General features: G+C 42.9%; 1 protein-coding gene across 3 annotated transcripts in view; it reads left to right on the top strand.

The window, feature by feature from the left end:
• The first annotated feature begins 17637 nt into the window (after nucleotides 1-17637).
• Nucleotides 17638-19394, top strand: part of SLIT3 (slit guidance ligand 3) — a 611339-nt gene continuing 609582 nt past the window's right edge. For 2 of the 3 annotated variants that reach the window (XM_065875016.1, XM_065875015.1), the window contains exon 1: nucleotides 17740-17936. In XM_065875016.1, the coding sequence (XP_065731088.1) occupies nucleotides 17740-17936 (197 nt within the window). Of the gene's footprint in view, nucleotides 17937-19394 lie in introns of all 3 variants that reach the window. The other variant, XM_065875017.1, reaches the window with a different exon arrangement.

The raw sequence follows: 19394 nt of genomic DNA, 5'->3' as shown, positions 1-19394 counted from the left end.
TTAATTAGTCTAGAATGGTGTTTGGGAATCTGTGTAGTTTAAAGGCTCCCCAGGGCTTTTGGTGTGTAGCTGGGGCTGAGAACTGCTGCTCTAGATTTTATCCCTTTCACGTACAGTTAAATTATCACCCGCCTCTTCACTGTATAAATGCTGAACTAGATGCGTAAAATCCTGATTACTGAGGGTGCTGCCTCGGTGTTCTAGGGCTGAGAGATCTCAAGAGCGGCTGTGGATATCTATGGATATGGTCTCTCAGAAGAGAGATCTCAAGGCAGACTGTTCACTAGATGACACCTTTGCAGTTCATCTGCCACTTCTTTCTATGCTTTTACCTGTGGAAGGGAAGAATCAAAACACAAGACAAACAAGCTCAGCTAGGACTGGGAAGGCAAATGATCTTAACTTACCTGTCAGTGGTAATCAGTTGCTGAAAGCTGCCTCAGCAGAACAATGAGAATGATTGTAAAGCCACCCAAGGCCACTGCGGTGACGACTGCTCTGACTGATTAGTGACGTCTGCCATGGGTTGGCTATAAGTAAGTGGTCAAACAGGTGAGGTGCATAATTACCAACCTGGCACCAGGATTTGCCTATCAGCAGTCATCCAGGAAAAGCAGCTGTTTGGTGAGTAACCCTGTTGTAATTAAAGAGAAGATCTAAAGGTTGTCAGTGGCTTGATTCAGAGGAAAATTTTGCCAAGTATTTCTTTTTGAGGTCTCATTTCTTTCACTCTTTTCAAAAATTTGACCTAAATTAATTCCTGTGCCAATATGTCCTGGCTGATAGGCAAGGTGAGCTCTTGAGCCTTGTCAGCCAGGGAAAGAATGTGGGTTTTGGAGTCAGACCTGTGCTGGAGCCCACATGTGCCATTCATAGGCTATATGGCCAGCGCAGAGCCATTGAGCTGCTCTGTGCCTCAACTCCTCATTGTAAAATGGGGACCGTACCTGTGTCACTGAGAGATGTGAGGATTAGTTATAAGTATTTAGCACTGACCTGGGCCCAATTGCTAATTAATGGTAATGTTGCTACATTATTATTATTGTTGCTATGATTATTATTAAAAAGCAAAATAATGATAATGGTGGTGCAGTCTGCAGACAGGTCTGGTTTAGAAAATTCAACTCTAGGTAGGTTTAGAGAATATGTCCCCAATTGAAATAAAAGACTGGAAATTGGTTTCCATAGGGTTGACTACATCAGGACAGTGGAGGAGAAAGTTTGTGAAGGCAGTAGACAGTAAGGGTGAGCAACGAGAATTACTGTTAGAGTTGTAATAGGAGGTAAACACAGGCTGCGTTCTGAGGCCAAGTGAAGGAGTAACCCTACTTCCACAAGAAACAAAAGGGAAGAAACCCAAAATGGATCCAGTTACTCTGAATGTAGTTATGTCAGCTATGAAAATACATTTACAAGTCCCACTGCTCTATGTCAGAACCCTGATACCCCCTAGGCTCTGAGAAATAGCTAGCACCATTTTTGAGAATTCTTCCCATTGCAAACTGAGAAAAGAGGACAGGGTGTGAATTCGAAAAGCAAATTGTTCTCATCAAGGTCTGGAGTCTGTAGTGTATGCTTGGAACCTGAAAAAATGGACTCTTTCTGCCTCTTTTATTAAATGTCATATACTTTAAGTATTGCACAAGTTATCAGTACACATGGAGCATGATAATAGATGCTCGTCATGAATGTATTTTGCCTTTGTTTACCAGTGATATAAAATGGCAAGTGATAATCAAAGGAATGACTTAGAAATCAGGGCCAGAATAATATTTCCATGAAAAAGGTTCATTTTTAAGGAAAAAAATAATAGTGGCCATAATTTTATAGATGAAGGAACTGAGGCTTAAACGAAATTTGGGAGAGGGTGTCAGATTTATTGAGATATTTATAGATGATAAAATTTTACCTTTCTAAGGGTGTAGTATGATGAGTTTTGACAAATGTATATAGTTTTGTAACCAAAACCATAATTAAGATGTAGAACATTTCCATCACTGCAAAAAGTTTCCTTGTGTCTTTTTGTAGTCAGTTATCTTCCCCCACAGCCAGTCCCTAGAAACCAATGATCGATCTGGTTTTGGATCTGCTTTCTGCCTTTTTATATAAAATGTCACATAAGTGTAATTATATGTAGAGTATGCAGGTTTGGTAACTTCTTTCACCAATATAATGCTTCTAAAATTCATCCATTTTGTTGCCTGTATCGATGCTTTATTTTATTACTAAGTTGTATTCCATTACATTAATATACCACAAATTGGTTATCCATTCAAGCAGTTGATAAACATCTGAGTTGCTTCTATTTTTTGATTATTATGAATAAAGCGTCCATAAACATCTGTTAACAGGTTTTTGTGGACATAGGTTTTTACTTTTCTTGGTTAAAATACCAAGAGTGGGGTTTATGGGTCACGTAGTAAGTGAATGTGTAGCATTACTAGAAACTGCCAAAGACCTGACCATTTAACATTCCCATCACTAATGTGTACGAGGCCTCCAGGTGCCCCACATTCTCAATGGCACTTTTTTTTTTTTTTTTTTTTTTTTTGTGGTACGCGGGCCTCTCACTGTTGTGGCCGCTCCCGTTGCGGAGCACAGGCTCCGGACGTGCAGGCTCAGCGGCCACGGCCCACGGACCCAGTCGCTCCGCGGCACGTGGGATCCTCCCGGACCAGGGCACGAACCCGCGTCCCCTGCGTCGGCAGGCAGACTCTCAACCACTGCGCCACCAGGGAAGCCCCTCAATGGCACTTTTTAATTTTAGTCATTCTAATGAGTGTGTAGTGGTTTCTCACTATGATTTAATTTGCAGTTTCCCTGATGACTAATGATGTTTAGTTTCTTTTCACGTGTTTATTGCCATCTATATGTCTTCTTTGGTAAAGTGTCTATTCAAGCTTTTACCCGTTTTTATATTAGTTTCCTTGTCTTAGTGAATTTTGAGAGTTTTTTTAAAAATTCTGGACACAAAGCAATGATCAGATATATGTCACTTGTCTTTAATTTTCTTAACAATATCTTTCAAAGAACAGATGCTTTGAATTTTGATTTAGTTCAACTTATCAATTTTTTCTCTTATGGTCTGTGCTTTCTGTGACTTATCTGAGAAATCTTTGCCTAACTCAAGATCAAAAAGATTTTCTTCTACATCTTCTAGAAGTTTTTACACATGTAACACTGACATTTAGATACAGACCATTTCAAGTTAATTTTGTATATGGTGCAGAAAAAAGGTCAAGGTTATTTACTTATTTTAGCATATAAATGGCCAATTGTTCCAGCACCCATTGCTGAAAAGATTATCTTTTATCCATTGACTTACCCTGGCACTTTGGTTGAAAATCAATAACCGTATATATGTGGGTCTGTTTCTGAACTCTTGATTCTATTTCCTTGATCTATGTCTCTCTTTTGGTCAATACCACACAGTCTTGATTACTGTATCTTTATAGTAAGTCTTCAAACGGGTAATGTGAATCCTCCAACTTTGGTATTCTTATTCAAAATTACCTATTTTGGTGATTTTAGTTCCTTTGCTTTTCTATATAAATTTTAGAGTTTCCCTGTCAATTTCTACCCCAAAAAATCATGCTGGGATTTTGGTTGGGATTGTACTGAAGGTATAAATCAATTGGAGGTGAATTGACATCTTAGTAGTTAATTTTCCAACCTATGAGCACAGTTATATCTATCCATTTATAAGGCCCTCTTGGTTTCTTTCATCAACATTTTGTCATTGTGAGCATTTACATCTTTTGCCTCTAAGCATTTCATGTTTTTAATGATATTGTAAATGGTACCGTTTTCGTTATTTCGATTTCCAGTTATTCTTTTCCAGTATCTAAGAAAACAGTTGATTTTCATATATTGACCATATATCCTGCAACCATATTAAACATACTTATTGGTAGATTCTTTGGGATTGCCTATCTAGACAATCATGTTGTCTATGAATAGAGGTTTATTTTTTCCTTTCAAGTCTCCATGCCTTTTTTACTTTTTCTCATATAATTAATTGGCTAGGACCTCCAGTGTGGTGTTGGAATGAGCAGTGAGATCAAATATCATTGCCTAGTTCATAATTTTAAGAGAAAGCATTTATTCTTTTATCATTCTTTCTATATATAAATATATTAGCTGTAAAGATTTTTGTAGATGTCCTTTATCAGGTTGAGGATGTTTCCTTTTTCCCCTAGTTTTTTGAGAATTTTTATCATGAATAGACGTGAAATTTTGTCCAGTGCTTTTTCTGCATCTGTCAGATGATCATTTGCTTTTTCTTTTTTACTGTTACTTTAGTAAATGACATCGCTTAATCTTCAAGTGTTGAACTAACTTTCCATATTTGGGATAGACGCCTCTTGGTCATGATGTATTATCCTTTCTGTTTATTATGGAATTTCATTTTCTAATATTTTGTTAAAGCTTTTTGAGTTAATTTTTATGAGGGAAATTGGTATATAATTTTTATTTTTTTCGTAATGTCTTTGGCTTTGGTACCGGGGTAATTCTGATCTCATTAATGGTTGGAAAGTGTTCTCGCCTTTTCTATTTTCTGGAAGAGTTTGTGTAGAATTGGTCATACTTGCCAGTGAAATCATCTAAACTGGATTCTTTCTGTGGGAAAGTTTTTAAACTATGAATTTAATTTTTTAATAGATGTAAGGTTAGTTAGGTTATTTATTTCTTCTTGAGTGATCTTTTGTAGTTTTTGTCTTCCAAGGAATTTGTCCATTCCATCTAAGTTATCAAAAGTTTGGCATAAAGTTTCCCATAATATTCTTTTATTATACTTTTCATGATAGTTGGCTTTATAGGGGTAAATTAAATAGGGTGTTCCCTATTTAATTCCAAATATTGATCATTTATGTCTTCTCTCTTTCTTCCATTATTATTCTGGCTAGAATTTTTTAAAATTTATTTATCTTTTCAAAGAAGCAATATTGATTTCATTGCTTATCTCTACTGCATTCTTGTTTCAGTTTTAGTGATTTCTATTCTTCAGTATTTCCTTCCTTCTGTTTACTTTGGATTTGAAATGCTCTTTTTTATCTAATTTATTAAGGTGGAAGCTTAGGTTATTGTTTTCAACCTTCCTTCTCTTCTAATATGTGTGTTTAATGCCAAAATATCCCCTCTGAGCACTGCTTTAGCTTCATTCCATAAATGTTTATATGTTTTTTGTTTTTTGTTTTTTTTGCGGTACGCGGGCCTCTCACTGTTGTGGCCTCTCGTGTTGCAGAGCACAGGCTCCGGACGCGCAGGCTCAGCAGCCACATGGCTCACAGGCCCAGCCGCTCCGCGGCATGTGGGATCTTCCCAGACTGGGGCATGAATCCGTGTCCCCTGCCTCGGCAGGCGGACTCTCAACCACTGCGCCACCAGGGAAGCCCTGTTTATATGTTTTGTTTTCATTTTCATTCAGTTAAAATATTTTCTAATTTCTCTTGTGATTTCTTCTTTGACATGATTTACTTAGAAGAGTGATGTTTAGTTCTCAAATTTTTTGATTTTTCACATATCCTTCTGTCTTTGATATTTAGTTTAATTCTATTGTGATCAAGAATATTTTTATATCATTTGAATCCTTTTAAAATTATTGAACCTTGCTTTATGGTCCAGACTGTGATTTATCTTGGTGAATGTTCCAAGTTGAAAATAATAGGTATTCTGCTATGGTTGTGTGGAGAATTCTCTAAACGTCAGTTAAGCTTATTTGGTTGCTAGTGTTTTTCAAGACTCTAATACACATATCCTTAAGTAATTTCTTAGATAGGAGTCTGCTTGTTTTAGCACAACTGTGATAGGAGTGTTAATACTTACAACTATAGTTATGGATTGGTCTATTTCTTCTTTTAGTTCAACTAGTTTCCATTTTTATGTATTTTGAAACTCTGTTGTTTAGGTGCATCCACATTTAGGATTGTTATGTCCTTCGATGAATTGACCCATTTTTCAAGATAAAATTTTGCCTCTTTATCCAGGGAAATAATGATTAGATTAAAACCTACTTTATCTAATATTAATATAGTCACTCTAACTTTCTTTGACCTGTATATTCATGCTGTATTCTTTTCAATTCTTTTAATTTTAACCTCTTTGTATTTAAAGTGGATTTCCTATAGACAGCGTCCAGTTGGGTCTTACATTTTTTAATCCAATCTGACAAATCTCTGGCTTTAATTGGATTGTTTAGACCATTTATATGTAATGTAATTACTGCTATATGGGATTAAATCTACCAACTTGGTATTTGTTCTCTATTTGTCCCATCTATTCTTTCTTTGCTTTTTTCCTATTTTCTTACCTTATTTTAGATGCAGTGGGAATTATTTTTTATGATTTCATTTTATTTCCCCTATTGGCTTTTAGCTCTATGTTTTTGTTTTACTTCTTGATGGTTTCCCTAGGGTTTAAAACATGTATTTTTAATTTATCTTAGTCTATCTTCAAATAATATGATACCACTTTACCTATAACCTTTGAACGGTATACTTTTATTATCTTCCTCCTGTCCTTTGTGCTATTATTTTCATATACTTTATTTCTACATATGTTATAAACCCCTTGATACATTGTTATTATTTTACTTTAAGCAATTTTCATTTTTAGCTGCTTTACTGAGGCATAATTTACATACAATAAAAATCACCCATTTTAAATCCAGTTTGAAGAGTTTCAATAAATTTACAGTCGTGTACCTATTACCACAATCCAGCCTTAGAACACTTCCATCACCTCAAAAATTCCCTGTTAGCCATCAATTCCCACTGCCTATCCCACCCCACCCCCAGCCTCAGGAAACCACTGGTCTGCTTTCTGTATCTATGGTCTTTGTTTTCCTGATATTTAATGTAAATGAAATCATACAATATGTAGTCTTGTCTTTGTGTCTTGCTGCCTACACTTAACATGTTTTTGAGTTTTGTATACATCATTGCATATATCAGGAGATTGTTTGAATTTATTTTAATTGATGAGTAGGATTCCATTATATGGAAATATTATTTTTAGTTTTTTATCCAATCATCAGTTGATAGACATATAGATGGTTTCAATTTTTGGTGGTTATGAATAATACCGCTATACAGGTTTTTCTGTAGACACATGTTTTCCTTTTTCTTTGGTAGGCATTTAGGAGTAAAATTACTCGGTCATATGATAAGTATATGTTTAATGTTTAAGAAACTGCCAAACTGTTTTCCAAAGCAGTTGTAGCATTTTTACTCCTACTATCAATGAATTGGGATCCCAGTTCCTCCATATCCTCATCAATGCTTAGTAATTTCACTCCTTTTGATATTGGCCATTCTAGTGGCTGTATAGTGGTAGCTTGTGATTTTAATTTGCCTTTCTTTATGACTAATGATTTTTAGCATCTTTCGATGTGCCTACTTGTTATTTGTATCTCTTTCTACATTTTGATGAAATGTATCTTAAGGTCTTTTGCTTAGTTTTAATTTGGCTGTTTGTCTTTTAATTATAAAGTTGTAAGACTTAAAATGACCCTAGACGCAAGACCTTTTGCTGGATCTTACCTGCTGTTAATCCCTTCCAGTGCATTTTCATTTTAGATATTGTATTTTACAGCTCTACAAGTTCTATTTGATTCTTTCTATATCTTCTATTGTTCCCTACCTCCTAAATATACCAAGTATGTTTATAAGAGCTATTTTAACATCATTGTCTGTTAATTATATCATCTCTACCATTTCCGGGTCTGTTTCTATTGATTTTATTTTTTTCTCTTTTATAAATCATATTTTCAGGCTTCTTTGTGTTCCTGGTGACTTTTTATTTGATGGCGGTCTTTATGAAATTTACATTGTTGGGTGCTCCTGTTGTATATGTTTCTTTAAGAGTATGGAACTTTGTTCTATCTCACAATTAAGTTATATGAGATCAGTTGAATCCTTTTGAGATTTGTTTTTAAGCTTTTCTTAGTACACCCACTTTGTAGTGTCTTTGGCTCTACTACAAAGGCAGTACTCTTCTGAGGTTTCTTCCCAACGGCCTATGTACTATGAGGGACTTTCACTGTGGCTGGTGGAAACCCTTCATTTCCAGTCCTGTGTGAACTCTGGGAATTAGGGTCATTCTACTGCTCTCTGGTGGTTCTTTCCCCAGCCTCATGTAGTTTTCTTTCACAAAGACTCAGTCAGAGACTCAGAGGAACCTCTCTGTAGGTTTTAGAGTCTGGAACTCTCTTTTGTTCAGCTCCCACTTCTCAGGTATGCAGTCTCACAACTCTAGACTCATTGGCCTCTCCAATCTCTGTCTCTTCAACTTAGAGAGAATGCTGTGCTTCAGCCTGGAAATTATCTTTAGGCTGTCTGGACTTGAAGGAAAAATAAACAGGATTTGCTGATTGTTTGGATGTTGAATATAAAAGGAAGACAGAAGTGAAGGATGAATTTTGGCTTAAGTAACCAGAAGAATGGGGAGGTGAGTTTCAGTAGAACATTGGGAAGAAATTCTGAAAAGGGTGGATTGAAGAAAGAATGGTAAAAGGGATTCAGACACAATGAAGATAGATAGCTCTCTCAAGGAGTTTAGACAATCACATGCCATCTCTCAAGGGACTCACAATCTAGTTGGGGAAGAATGGAGAAGTATAAAGAGATACTTACATTAGTGTAAGGTGTGCAATAATAGATTTCTACAGCCACAGGTCAAATGAAGAAATCTCTAATATAGTGAGGTGTTTAAAAAGGAAGTATGAAATGTTTCACAGAGGTGGTGATGCTTGAGCTGCACGGTGAAGGACTAGGAAAATTTCCCCAGAGGGAGGAGGTGGGCAAGGGCATTGCAGAGAGAGGGAAGAGCATGGGATACTGGGACAGATGGCAAACACCTCAACACATTCAGGAAACGTTAATTCTCCATGGCTCAGCCTAAGGTGGAAATGGGGATTTGTGAAGAAATGAAGCAAGAGTTTCATGAAGAAATGAAGCAAAACGTTAGCTGATAAAGACCCTTCTTTACCGTGTATACATTTTAGACTTTATTCTGTAAATAATGGAAATGCTTCTAAGCCCTGGAATGTGGCTGGAGGAGTTGAACAGGAAAGCCGATTAAAGGGCCTGGGTAAGAAGCTATCGAGGCTGAACAAAACCAAGGAGATGGAGCATTGGTGGGTAGGATCTCACAAAGTTTTAAGTTGAGAAATCAAGAGGTCTTGGCGAGCTGATGGATGGAGTGGGTTAAGAGGTAGAAAAGGGAGGATTGCTAAAGATGGCATTTAGCTTTTTGGCCTGGCCATCTGAGGAGGTGGTGATGCCATTAGCGAAACTTGGGAAAATAGAAATTTGTACAATAAAATATTTTACATGCCCTCCCCGGGACTGAATATTCACTCTGTGAGGTGGTGGTACCAAGGGTAGGTTAGAAGGGCTCTAATCTCCTACCCTGATGGTCCTTATCAAGTCTCCTCCCACCTACCAGCTGCATCGAAAAACTTGAAAGCTGTAGGAGAATATGATGCTGCCTATACAAGATAGCTTTAATACAATTCCCTTAACTAGTTTGCCTTTTATCAGCCCCCTATATACAAATACCTCTGGAACTGCAATAGATTCTATGTCAAGTCAGATTCATCCAAAAGTTTCGGCTTCTCTTCATATCATTTACAAATGATAGGGGTAATACCACTCATTGCTGTACTTTGCACAGACGGGGGTCAATGCAATGGTGAGGGAGAAATAATTCTGACCTTCCCAGAACAGGTCTCCCTCATGCTCTAGGATCTAGCCATAGTGCCCTTCTTTACGTTCCTCTAACTGGTCAAGCCATATTGTAGGGCCTTTACACGTGCTGTTTTGTCTCTTGGAATATGAGCTACCCCACTCCATACTTTATTATATCATAGCTTGATTCTTCTTTTCTTTTGAGTCTCCTTCCCTAACCACTTTTTGAAAACTTTGTTAGCCTCAATTGGTCTTTATCATATCACCCTATTAATTCCCTTCCCAACACCTCGTGATTTGTAATTATCTATTTCCTTGTTTAATGGATTGTTTTGCATCTGTTGCCCATACAAGACTTTATGAGAGTGGCGATCATGTTTACTTTGTCTTCACTCTAACGTGTATAATATTACCTGTACCTAGAAAGAACTCTGTAAAGATATGTTAAGTGAATAAGAAATAAAGAGCAGATAATGAAGGTTATTATTAAAAAGCATTTCATCAATGAACCAATAGGAGAAAGTATTATTTTAGGATGGGAGGAATTCCCTGTTGTCTCTGAAATCATAACACACAGGTTGTAGCTTTCCCTAAGATTGGTCCTGTGTGATTGCACAAACATAATTGCCAAGATTGCACTGATGTATCAGCCTGGGTAATTAATGCTAAGGGATATAATAAACAACCCCAAAATCTCAGGGGGGGGTTAGGTTTTTCTCATGTCACAGACTAGACTGTTTGACCGCTGCCTTCTATGTGATAATTCAGGCATTCCAGTGTCTTTTCGTGGCTCTACTACTCTCTCAGTGACACTTTGGGATCCTTCACTGGATCCCCTCTATCCAGCCAACATTCAAAGAGGGAAGTCTTGCCTGGTTATATAAGAGATTTCAAAGACCAAGTCTGGAAGTGGTATGCATCACTTCTGCACACACTCTGTTGGTCAGAATGAGGCACATGGCCCCCATGTAACTGCAAAGGAAGCTGGGAAATGAAGTTTCCTGTGTGCCCAGGAAAAGAAACTGGATCTGTGAGCATGGAGCCAGCCTCTACTACAACAGGGGACTTCAACTGGTTACCATGAGGATTATAGAGTTAATGTATGCAAAATACTCAGAATAGTACCCAGCACATCAGGGACACCCATAATTCCAGGGAAATTGCGAGAGGGGTTTCTCTGAGTTTGCGCTAATTACTGCTTGCTAAACAAGGCTGATATTCTAAAAGTTTCTGTCAAAACCAACAGCTGGCTGGAGAGTTTTGTGAGCCCCAGTGCCCAAGAAGGCCAGCCAAAGATGCAGATGCCACCACCAAGTCTGTGTGGCACATCCTCGTGCTTTGTTTAATTTGGTTCCCTGGGTGGGAGAAGTTTTATAAGCAGGTGTTCTGGTTAATTAGGTGATTAATACTCCTCAAATTAGAGAGCCATTTCCCCAGTGACAGTTCTTGTTTTGCTCAAATATGAGATAAATCTTCATTGTATAGTTTGGAGAGGCATGTGATTGCATTCACCTGTCTGCCAGGCTTCTCAGGTCATCACTCTGGCTGACCCCGCATCTGGCTAAGTCGCCATCTAGATGGACCAGTTGAGGGAAACAAAAGCGCCCCAGATCATCTGGCCTCCTCTCAGACCAGGGCAAAGTTGATCTGGTGGTACATTAATGGTTCCCTTCTGGGGATTTCAATCTGTATCATCTCTCAAGGTCACAGTCATTGTCTCTACACAGAGCCCTCCAACTTCCGTGGCAAGGTGACCAAGCCACCTCCAAGGGCAAATCAGGCATCAAAGCTCTTTCTCTCAAATTCGCTCTCAGATCAGTAGAAATCTGCCCCCAAACTCTCATATACCACATTCGCAAAGCCCTCTCCCTAAACCCATACACCATTCATTCTATTCCTGCCTCCTTGCCTTTGCTTCCCTCAATGCAAAGACCCTTTTCCCTCCCATTGATTTCATCAAATCTATGCATCCTTCAAAAGCCAAATGGTATTCCTCAGCCCTTCTAATTCAGCTTGAAGTGATTTCTTTCACTGTAGAATTTTCATAGCAATTACTATATGACCCACGTCAATTAGCATTTAATTATATGCCATGTCTTTTCTCTTCTTTCATGTATCCTAATTTTGTCTTCCTAATTGGATTGTTGGCAGCTGTGGGCTGTGTTTTCTCCTGGGCATATATGAAAGTCCCAATAAGTGGTTGTTTGATTGCTTCACTTAAGCTAGATGCCACTCTTACACTTCGGGAAAATGGTTCAAATCTATTCCATTGTAGCGGCTTGAGCCACACAGCTGAAAATATGACCACTCACTCATGTTCCTCACATGTTCCAGCTTTATAATCACAGAGGGACTGGATCTCTTTCTCCAGTTCCAGTTAGAAAAATCCTAGGGAAGACTCTGATTTGCTCATTTAAGTCATGTGCTGAACCCCTAAAAAAATCAGTCTTGAGGGAAATAAGATTATATGAGAACAAGAAAGTTCTGAACCACAATCACAATGGTTGGAGTAAAGAGTGACAGTTGTCCACTATAGGTGTACCTGGATTTTGGAAGATTCTGTTTCTTTATCTTCTCCAAGATAGATTTTTTTTTTTTTTTTTTTTTTGCGGTACGCGGGCCTCTCACTGTTCTGGCCTCTCCCGTTGCGGAGCACAGGCTCCGGACGCGCAGGCTCAGCGGCCATGGCTCACGGGCCCAGCCGCTCCGCGGCATGTGGGAACTTCCCGGACCGGGGCATGAATCCGTGTCCCCTGCATCGGCAGGTGGACTCTCAACCACTGCGCCACCAGGGTAGCCCCCAAAATAGATTATTTTTAAATTAGATCTTCATTCATCAAATCTTTATCTAGTCAGAGTGGATCCTGCTTCTTGGGGAGGCTCAATAGATTAACTGTCAGTAAACCTTTATTGTTCTTTCTTTCTCAGAGGAGAGAGAAAGAAGACTTTGCATTGAAAAACATGGTCTGATTGATGGTACCTTTCCCTTAAACCTGTTCTCCAGAAAGGACCTACAATTCACATACATGCATTGTTCTCTCTCCCAGGAGCATTTAATAGGGATCACAGTCTTAATCTCAAATTGGAGTTTTCATTGTCTCTCCCTCCCCTCCCTTTTCAACTACTCCTCAGAGATCTGCTTTACTGGCTCAGTGAGTAGTGTGTTAGTTTCAGGGTCCCTGGTTGGAAATGGATGACACAACTCAAAGGAGTAACTGCAGAAAGTTTAATAAGGGGACTATTTAGAAAGATGAGGCAAAGGTTAAGGAATCAACAAGGGATGGGGACTGCCAGGTTTAGCATAACAGGAAGCTGTTCTTACTCCTACCCCCAAAGAGGCAAGGGGAATGGACTCGGAGGTCTAGAGGACATGAATTATGACCTTCAGTCAAGGAAGGCAGCCACTGCCAAACTGAAGCCCTTGTGGAGGAAGCCCTGGCCTCCCTCCTCCAGCTCTCAGATATCCTGCTAGTTCCCCACATGACCAGACCCAAGGAAGTACAGGTGATACAGTCCATTAAGGTCAGCCTCCTTGGGAATAGAACCGGGTGACAGTGGGCAGAGAGTGATCTGGGCAATCCATTAGAGAATGACCAGCATAGATGCTAAGTTTCAGTGGGGTAGGAGAAAACATATCATAAAGAGAGAGTGTATACAGTTAGCAAAAAACCCTCCCAGAAATTCTGAAAGAATGTAACCTCTTTCTCCCCCAAAGATCAAGCAATGTTGACCAAAGTAAGTAAAACTACAACAAAAGACTATCAAATATGCTAGCTGATTGGGAAGATCATTCATTCATGGATTTGTTCATTTATTCATTCATCAAATGTCAAAGATTTATTTGTACCTCTAGGCATCAAGCATGCAAAAATGGATTAGATGTCTCTGAATGTTTGAAAAATTTTATAATAAAATGTTGTAACAAATGGATTATATATGGTGACTGCCCTAGAGAATCTAATAGTCTGGCCCAGCAAGGTTTCCTAGAGAAATTGACAGCTAAACTGACTCTGGGGGAGCCAGATAGGAAAGAACAGGAAAGGATGTTACAGGAGGGATGTTGAGTGGGTGTGGGGAGAGTGGTGGGAGATGAGGTGGCAACGACAGAAATCTATTTCAAGGTTCAAGATTGCGCTGTCAGATCTGCATTTTAGAAAGGTCCCTTGATCGTCAGAGCACAAGATGGATTGGTAGAGCAAACCAAAGTTAGAGAGTTAATGTGGGGACCAATGTGAACAACGGCCATGTATGAAAACGGGATCTGAACAGTGGCAGGAGGACCAAAGATGAAGAGGGGACATATTCAGAAGATAATCATGGGGAAGAATTAACAGGACTCAGGAACCGAATGGCTGTGGTGTGAGGCAGAGGGAAGACGCTTCGGTGCTGTTTTGCCTCCCCTTACTTTTCTTAGCTAATAGCTCCCCGATTTTCCTCTGAGAGCACCACTCCTGCCTGCCCTGCTGAGTGTAGTTTGCAAAGAACCGTCACCCGTGGGTTCTTGTCTTTTCTGGCCAAGGGGGTGATCACGCGATGTAAGCGGGCCAAGCAGTCTTTTCCTCCTAGGTACCTGGAAGTCTTAGGCTCGGCACCTACTTCCTGCCTGGGTTCTTGTCTTTCTTGAAACCTCCCTCTTCATTTTCTTCCTTAAATTTTTATGCCACCCAAAAGCCTGCTTAAAAAGTCATATATATATTTTTTACTTCAATTAGCTGGTTATTGCTGCAACCAGAAAACCTCAAGCGATTACAGCGGCCGTGTGAATGGTGGTGCCTTACACCAAGAGACAAAAAACGGGTAAAGTCTGAGGTGGCTTTTCCTGGGGGAATGGGTGGGTAGTTTTCTTCTGAGATGTCTGTGGAAAAGTAAAGGGAACATTTTTCTTTAATTTGGAAAAAAAATCCAAAAATCCCAGGAGACTTGTGTAGAACTCTGAAACTCATACCACAGAGTATAAAAGCCATCTCTGGAACTTAGACATAAGGAGTCCTACCCAATAGCCTGACCTCATAAGGACTTAGACTTCTCTAGGGAGAGTAATTCTTCCATGGAGAGGCTGACACATTCTGCAGATTGCTTGGAATCAGTGAAGGGCGGGCAGTGGATGGAGCTCCATTCTAGGCATGGGGAGCCCTGGGTTCTGGCTCTGGCTCTCTCATTGGTCAGCTGGGTGACTTTGCACCAGTGCCCTCCCCTCTCTGAGACTTAGTTTCCATGTTATTAAATACAAGGTTGAATTTTATTGGGGGTTCTCCAAAAATTCCAAAAGAGTATTAAGTTTACACGTAAAAGGGCCCGCGATACTGGGAAACTGAATTAAACAAACTTTAAGCCACTTTCTTTATTTTAGGACTCTTAAATACACTTATCTGTGATGCAGTCACCAGGAGAGGTGAACGCGAACAGCATTTCTTACTCTATTTTTGCCCAAGGAAGCTTTTCCCCCCATGAAGAAACATGTGGAACTAGTCATCATCAGAAGACACTTGTAGAGATGCCGGATTAGGTGATGTCTAAGGTTGTTCCAGCCCAAATACTCCATGATTCTGGGCTTCCAGTGTCCTGTGCACCTCCTGTTTCTTCCATGTGCTCCTTCCTTGGGTTAATTGACTCTGGGCTCTGTTCTAAGGTGGCTCTCTCAGGGAAAAGCAAACTTGAATGCCTGTGAAGTCACTTAAAGATCTAGTCAGGTTCATGAATCCCCCTCCCAGCAGCTTAAATGGAAAATAACCCACATCACCCCAACACACACACACATACACACACATATACTGTGCTTACAGCCCAGACCCAGGCCCAGCCTGAAGGGATTGCAAAACATGCTCTAGTGAGCATTGGGGAAAACAAAGAAAACCCTACGCTTTTCTGCCCCAGACAGTCTGAGACGCTTGTGTGCCCTTGGGCCTTTGCCCAGTTCTCTCATCTGCCTCAGTCCTGGTACTAAATTGGTTCAAGGTTTGGAGGAAAGCTTCAGAGGCAAGGATGTTTAGAGTTCTTAAATGCTGAAGTCACCCCTAGACCCTCTATGACCACCAGAGGGCGATGACAGCAGCATCTGTACTGAAAGCTGCTCCCAAGAACAACAGCAGTAAATTGCACCTAATGTGTTTATGAATAAGGAGGGGCTGAAGTGTGTGCGTGTGTGTGTGTGTGCGTGTACGCACAGTTGGGTGCCTGCAGCCGGAACTTTGAAAATCTGCTAAGTACAATAAAATAAAATCTGCACCTCTGCTATATATTCACAGAACGTGGTCCAAGCAGTTCGAAGTTCCTTTGAAGGAAAATGAAGTAGAAGGAATCAGAATAGCATTTATGTGAAAGAAAAGGGAAGAACTCTGAGCAGCGGGGTTGTTGTCGATGACGCGGGGTGTGTGAGTGTGTGTGTGAGCGTGCATGTGCACGTGTGTTATATGTGATCGAGTGTGAATGTGTCTGAGTGTGTAAGCATGTTTGTGTACAAGTGGGTATATGTGATGGGGTGTGTGTGTGTGTACAGGGCTCATTCAGATTTTTCCAGCGTGAGCAGACCTCAAGGAAGTCTGGGCAATACTTCCTCCAGTTCCTGCCCTCTCCCTCCAAACAAACAAACAGAATCATTCCTACAAGTATTTATGGAGCCTCTAACACACGCCCCTCCCCACAGCATCTGGAAAAGCTCAGACCTGGCCAATTTTGAGCGGCCACTGGAAGAGGAAGGCATGGCGGGGGGGGGGGGGGGGGGGGGGGGGGGGGGGCAGAAGGGATGCCTTGCATGCAAATGACTCTTTGAAAAAAACACTTTCTCTTCTTTGATGCTCCGAACAGCCCAGTGAGGTGGGCCCAGACAGGGCTGTGGCCTCCTTGTTTTGAGGAAATCAAAGCCGAGTGGTGACACGACTGACCCAGAGTCACCTGGTCAGGAGGCAGAAGCTCAAGGACTAGGAACACAGCATTGTCAATCCAGGGGTCCAAGGCCCTGCCATCCCTACTTTTACAGCACAGCAGGCATTGGGGTTGGGCAAAGAAGGACAGGCCTACGGGTAGGGTTTACCAGCAGCGACCTGAACCACTCAGATGACCACTTTCTGTGACATTTGTGAACGCGGAGTGCAGTAATGTCAGTAGAGTAGGTCCTTCGGGAAGAAGTGGATCTTGGCCAAGATGAGGTAGGATCTTTGTAGATGAGGTAGCTTGATGGGCTTTGATGGGCTGTGAAGTGAAACATGGGTGAATGAGAGGGCTGCGGTTTGGGGTCCCTCGTGGCTGTGACCAGGCAAGTCACTTCACTTCTCTGAACTTTGAGTTTTTGTCTATTAAGGTCGGGGTACTCAAATGCCCCCTTGCGGGACGGTGTTGGGACAGAAGGAAAGAATATTGAGTAGCATGCCCAGCTCAGGGACACCAGCCTGATCAGCCCTTGGCTCCTCAGAGTGAGTAAGCCTCAATTCTGGGGCCCTGCTGGCCGAGCTCCCTCCTCCGCTGCCTCCTCCCTTCGAGATCTCGGTTGCTCCAGCAAAGTTCCCAACTTAGTCGACATGACGCGCGGCGCAGCCAATGGGAGGCGGAGCTGGCGTTTTTGGGGGGCGGGAGGGGTGGGCCCCACGTCTCCGGTGTCTGCCCGGCTCAGTGAATGGAGAGAGCGAGCGCCGGCCAGCTCACCCGGTCGCCCCGTGCCTCAGCCGCCGCCACCGCCGCCGCGCTCCCGAGCCCAGCCCCAAGCCGAACCTCCCGGGGCGCCCGTGCCTCACTGAGCTCGCCCCAGGTCCCCAACCCGGCCCGCGCCCCGGGCCGCGGGCCAGCGGGGCCAGGGGGCGCTCGGCACCTGGGCACTCCGAGCGATGCGCAGCGGGGCAGCGCCGGCCCCGCCGATGGAGCTGCTGCTGCCGCCGCCGCCGCCCGGCGCGCCCCGCTCCGCCCGCGCCCCGTGCGCCTGAGCGCCGAGCTCGCTCCTCCTCCGCGCCAACTCAGCCGCCCGCTCCCCAGGCCGCCCGTGCTCCCAGCGCACCTCCGTGGGCTCCACGCGTCTTGCCCCGCCGAGGCAACCTCCTCCGGGCGCGGGCCCCTGCACACTATGGCCCCCGGGCGGACGGAGGAAGGCGCCGCGGTGCGCGCCCGCCTGGTGCTGGCCTTCGCGCTGGCGAGTGTTCTGAGCGGCCCCCGCGCTGCCGCCTGCCCCACCAAGTGTACCTGCTCCGCCGCCAGCGTGGACTGCCACGGGCTGGGCCTCCGGGCGGTTCCCCGGGGCATCCCCCGCAACGCCGAGCGCCTGTGAGTACCCCCGCCCCGCCCTGCCTCACCCAGGCCACCCACCTGGGTCCCACAGAGGGGGCCCCCCGGCGCCAGATCCTTCCTTCTCCTTGGCCGCGCTAGTTGCATTCTCTGCCTTCACCCTCTCCTGCATCGGACCCTTCACTCTCTGAGTTGGGGGTCTGTGGCTTTGGGCAGGTCTGGGGAGAGAGGTCTCGAGGACCCCAGTGATGAGCAAAGATCAGTGTCTCTCCAGGGGTGAGAGTGCCAGACGCAGGGCCAGCTGACAGCTTCCAAGGAGAATGCTGGCAGGAGGCGAGGAGAGATGACACTGCAGACAGGGAGGTCGTAGGGCGAGGGTAAGGGGTCCGCGCTCATTAAAGAGGGGGCGAAGGAGAAAGCTGAAGGGTGATGGGCCGTCAGGGCACGGAGACAGGAGAGAGGGCCTGAGAAACTGTGACCGGCTTGGAGATCAGAATGGGCCAGCCGCTCTCTGGCTGCCCTTGCGAGGAAAGTTGAGAGTGTGTCTGAAGGTCTAACTTCTGAGGAACCGAACCAATTCAGAGTGGGTGCTTGCAAAACCCGCCCTGCCTGGAGCGCGGCCTCGGAGATGCCAAGTTGCAGCCCCGGTGAATTTTTTATGGCTCGGTTATAAATGCCTCCCCAAACGGGCCGGAGAATGGAAATGCTGACAGCCCTTTAAATGAGACCCAGCGCTATAATCTTACAAACCGCACTCAGCCTCGGATCCTGGGCTTGGCAGCAAGAGGAGAGGCGCTTGGAGAGTGGGGTGGATTGACCCTCGTTTTAACCCCAATTGTGCAACCAAATATTTACTTTTCATATGTCAACGTTTTGGAAACATTTATCATTTTGATCCTCGGACCAATTTCAAAACTTGGACTCTGGGGTGGGCTCTTCCTAGCCTGCAGTTGGGGAGTGGGGAAGGAGGGAGAAATGGTAGAGGGGGTTGGAACTGGACTGGGAACACAGCCCAGAAGTGGGTGAGGGTTTGCTCTAGCTGGTAGATTTCTGCATGCCTTGCTCTCCCGCTGCCCCCTTCTGCACATGTCTTAGAGTAGGTGCATGGGTTTTCAAGATTCTGCCTTCTTGACTTTAGTCTGGAGGAGAGTGGGCCAGAGACTAAGATGTATTGTCCTAGAGTGTGTTATTCCTGTTAGTCACCTCCTGTCACTCCACTTCTCTTCCGCTTACTTTTTATGTGTCCCTGAGCGGAGACTCAGTAGAACTGCCTTTTTCCTGGAGCTTTCCTTTGGCTCAAGACATTTTTTTCAAGTGCCGTGATTATTCTGTGGGGTTGAACCAAACAGTCCTTGAGGGTTAGAGCTGAACCTTCATGAATATGTGTAGAAAACGAGGCTCGGAAATGTGAAATGACTTGCCTAAGGTCACACAGCAAGGGGATGGCAACAAAAGGGCAGAATCCAGGTTTCTACAGCTTAACTCAGACATTATATT

Source organism: Phocoena phocoena, chromosome 3, assembly GCF_963924675.1.
Source record: "Phocoena phocoena chromosome 3, mPhoPho1.1, whole genome shotgun sequence".
Taxonomy (NCBI): Eukaryota; Metazoa; Chordata; class Mammalia; order Artiodactyla; family Phocoenidae; genus Phocoena; species Phocoena phocoena.
Note: the sequence above shows the minus strand (reverse complement) of the source record. Positions and strands in the feature narration are given on the sequence as shown.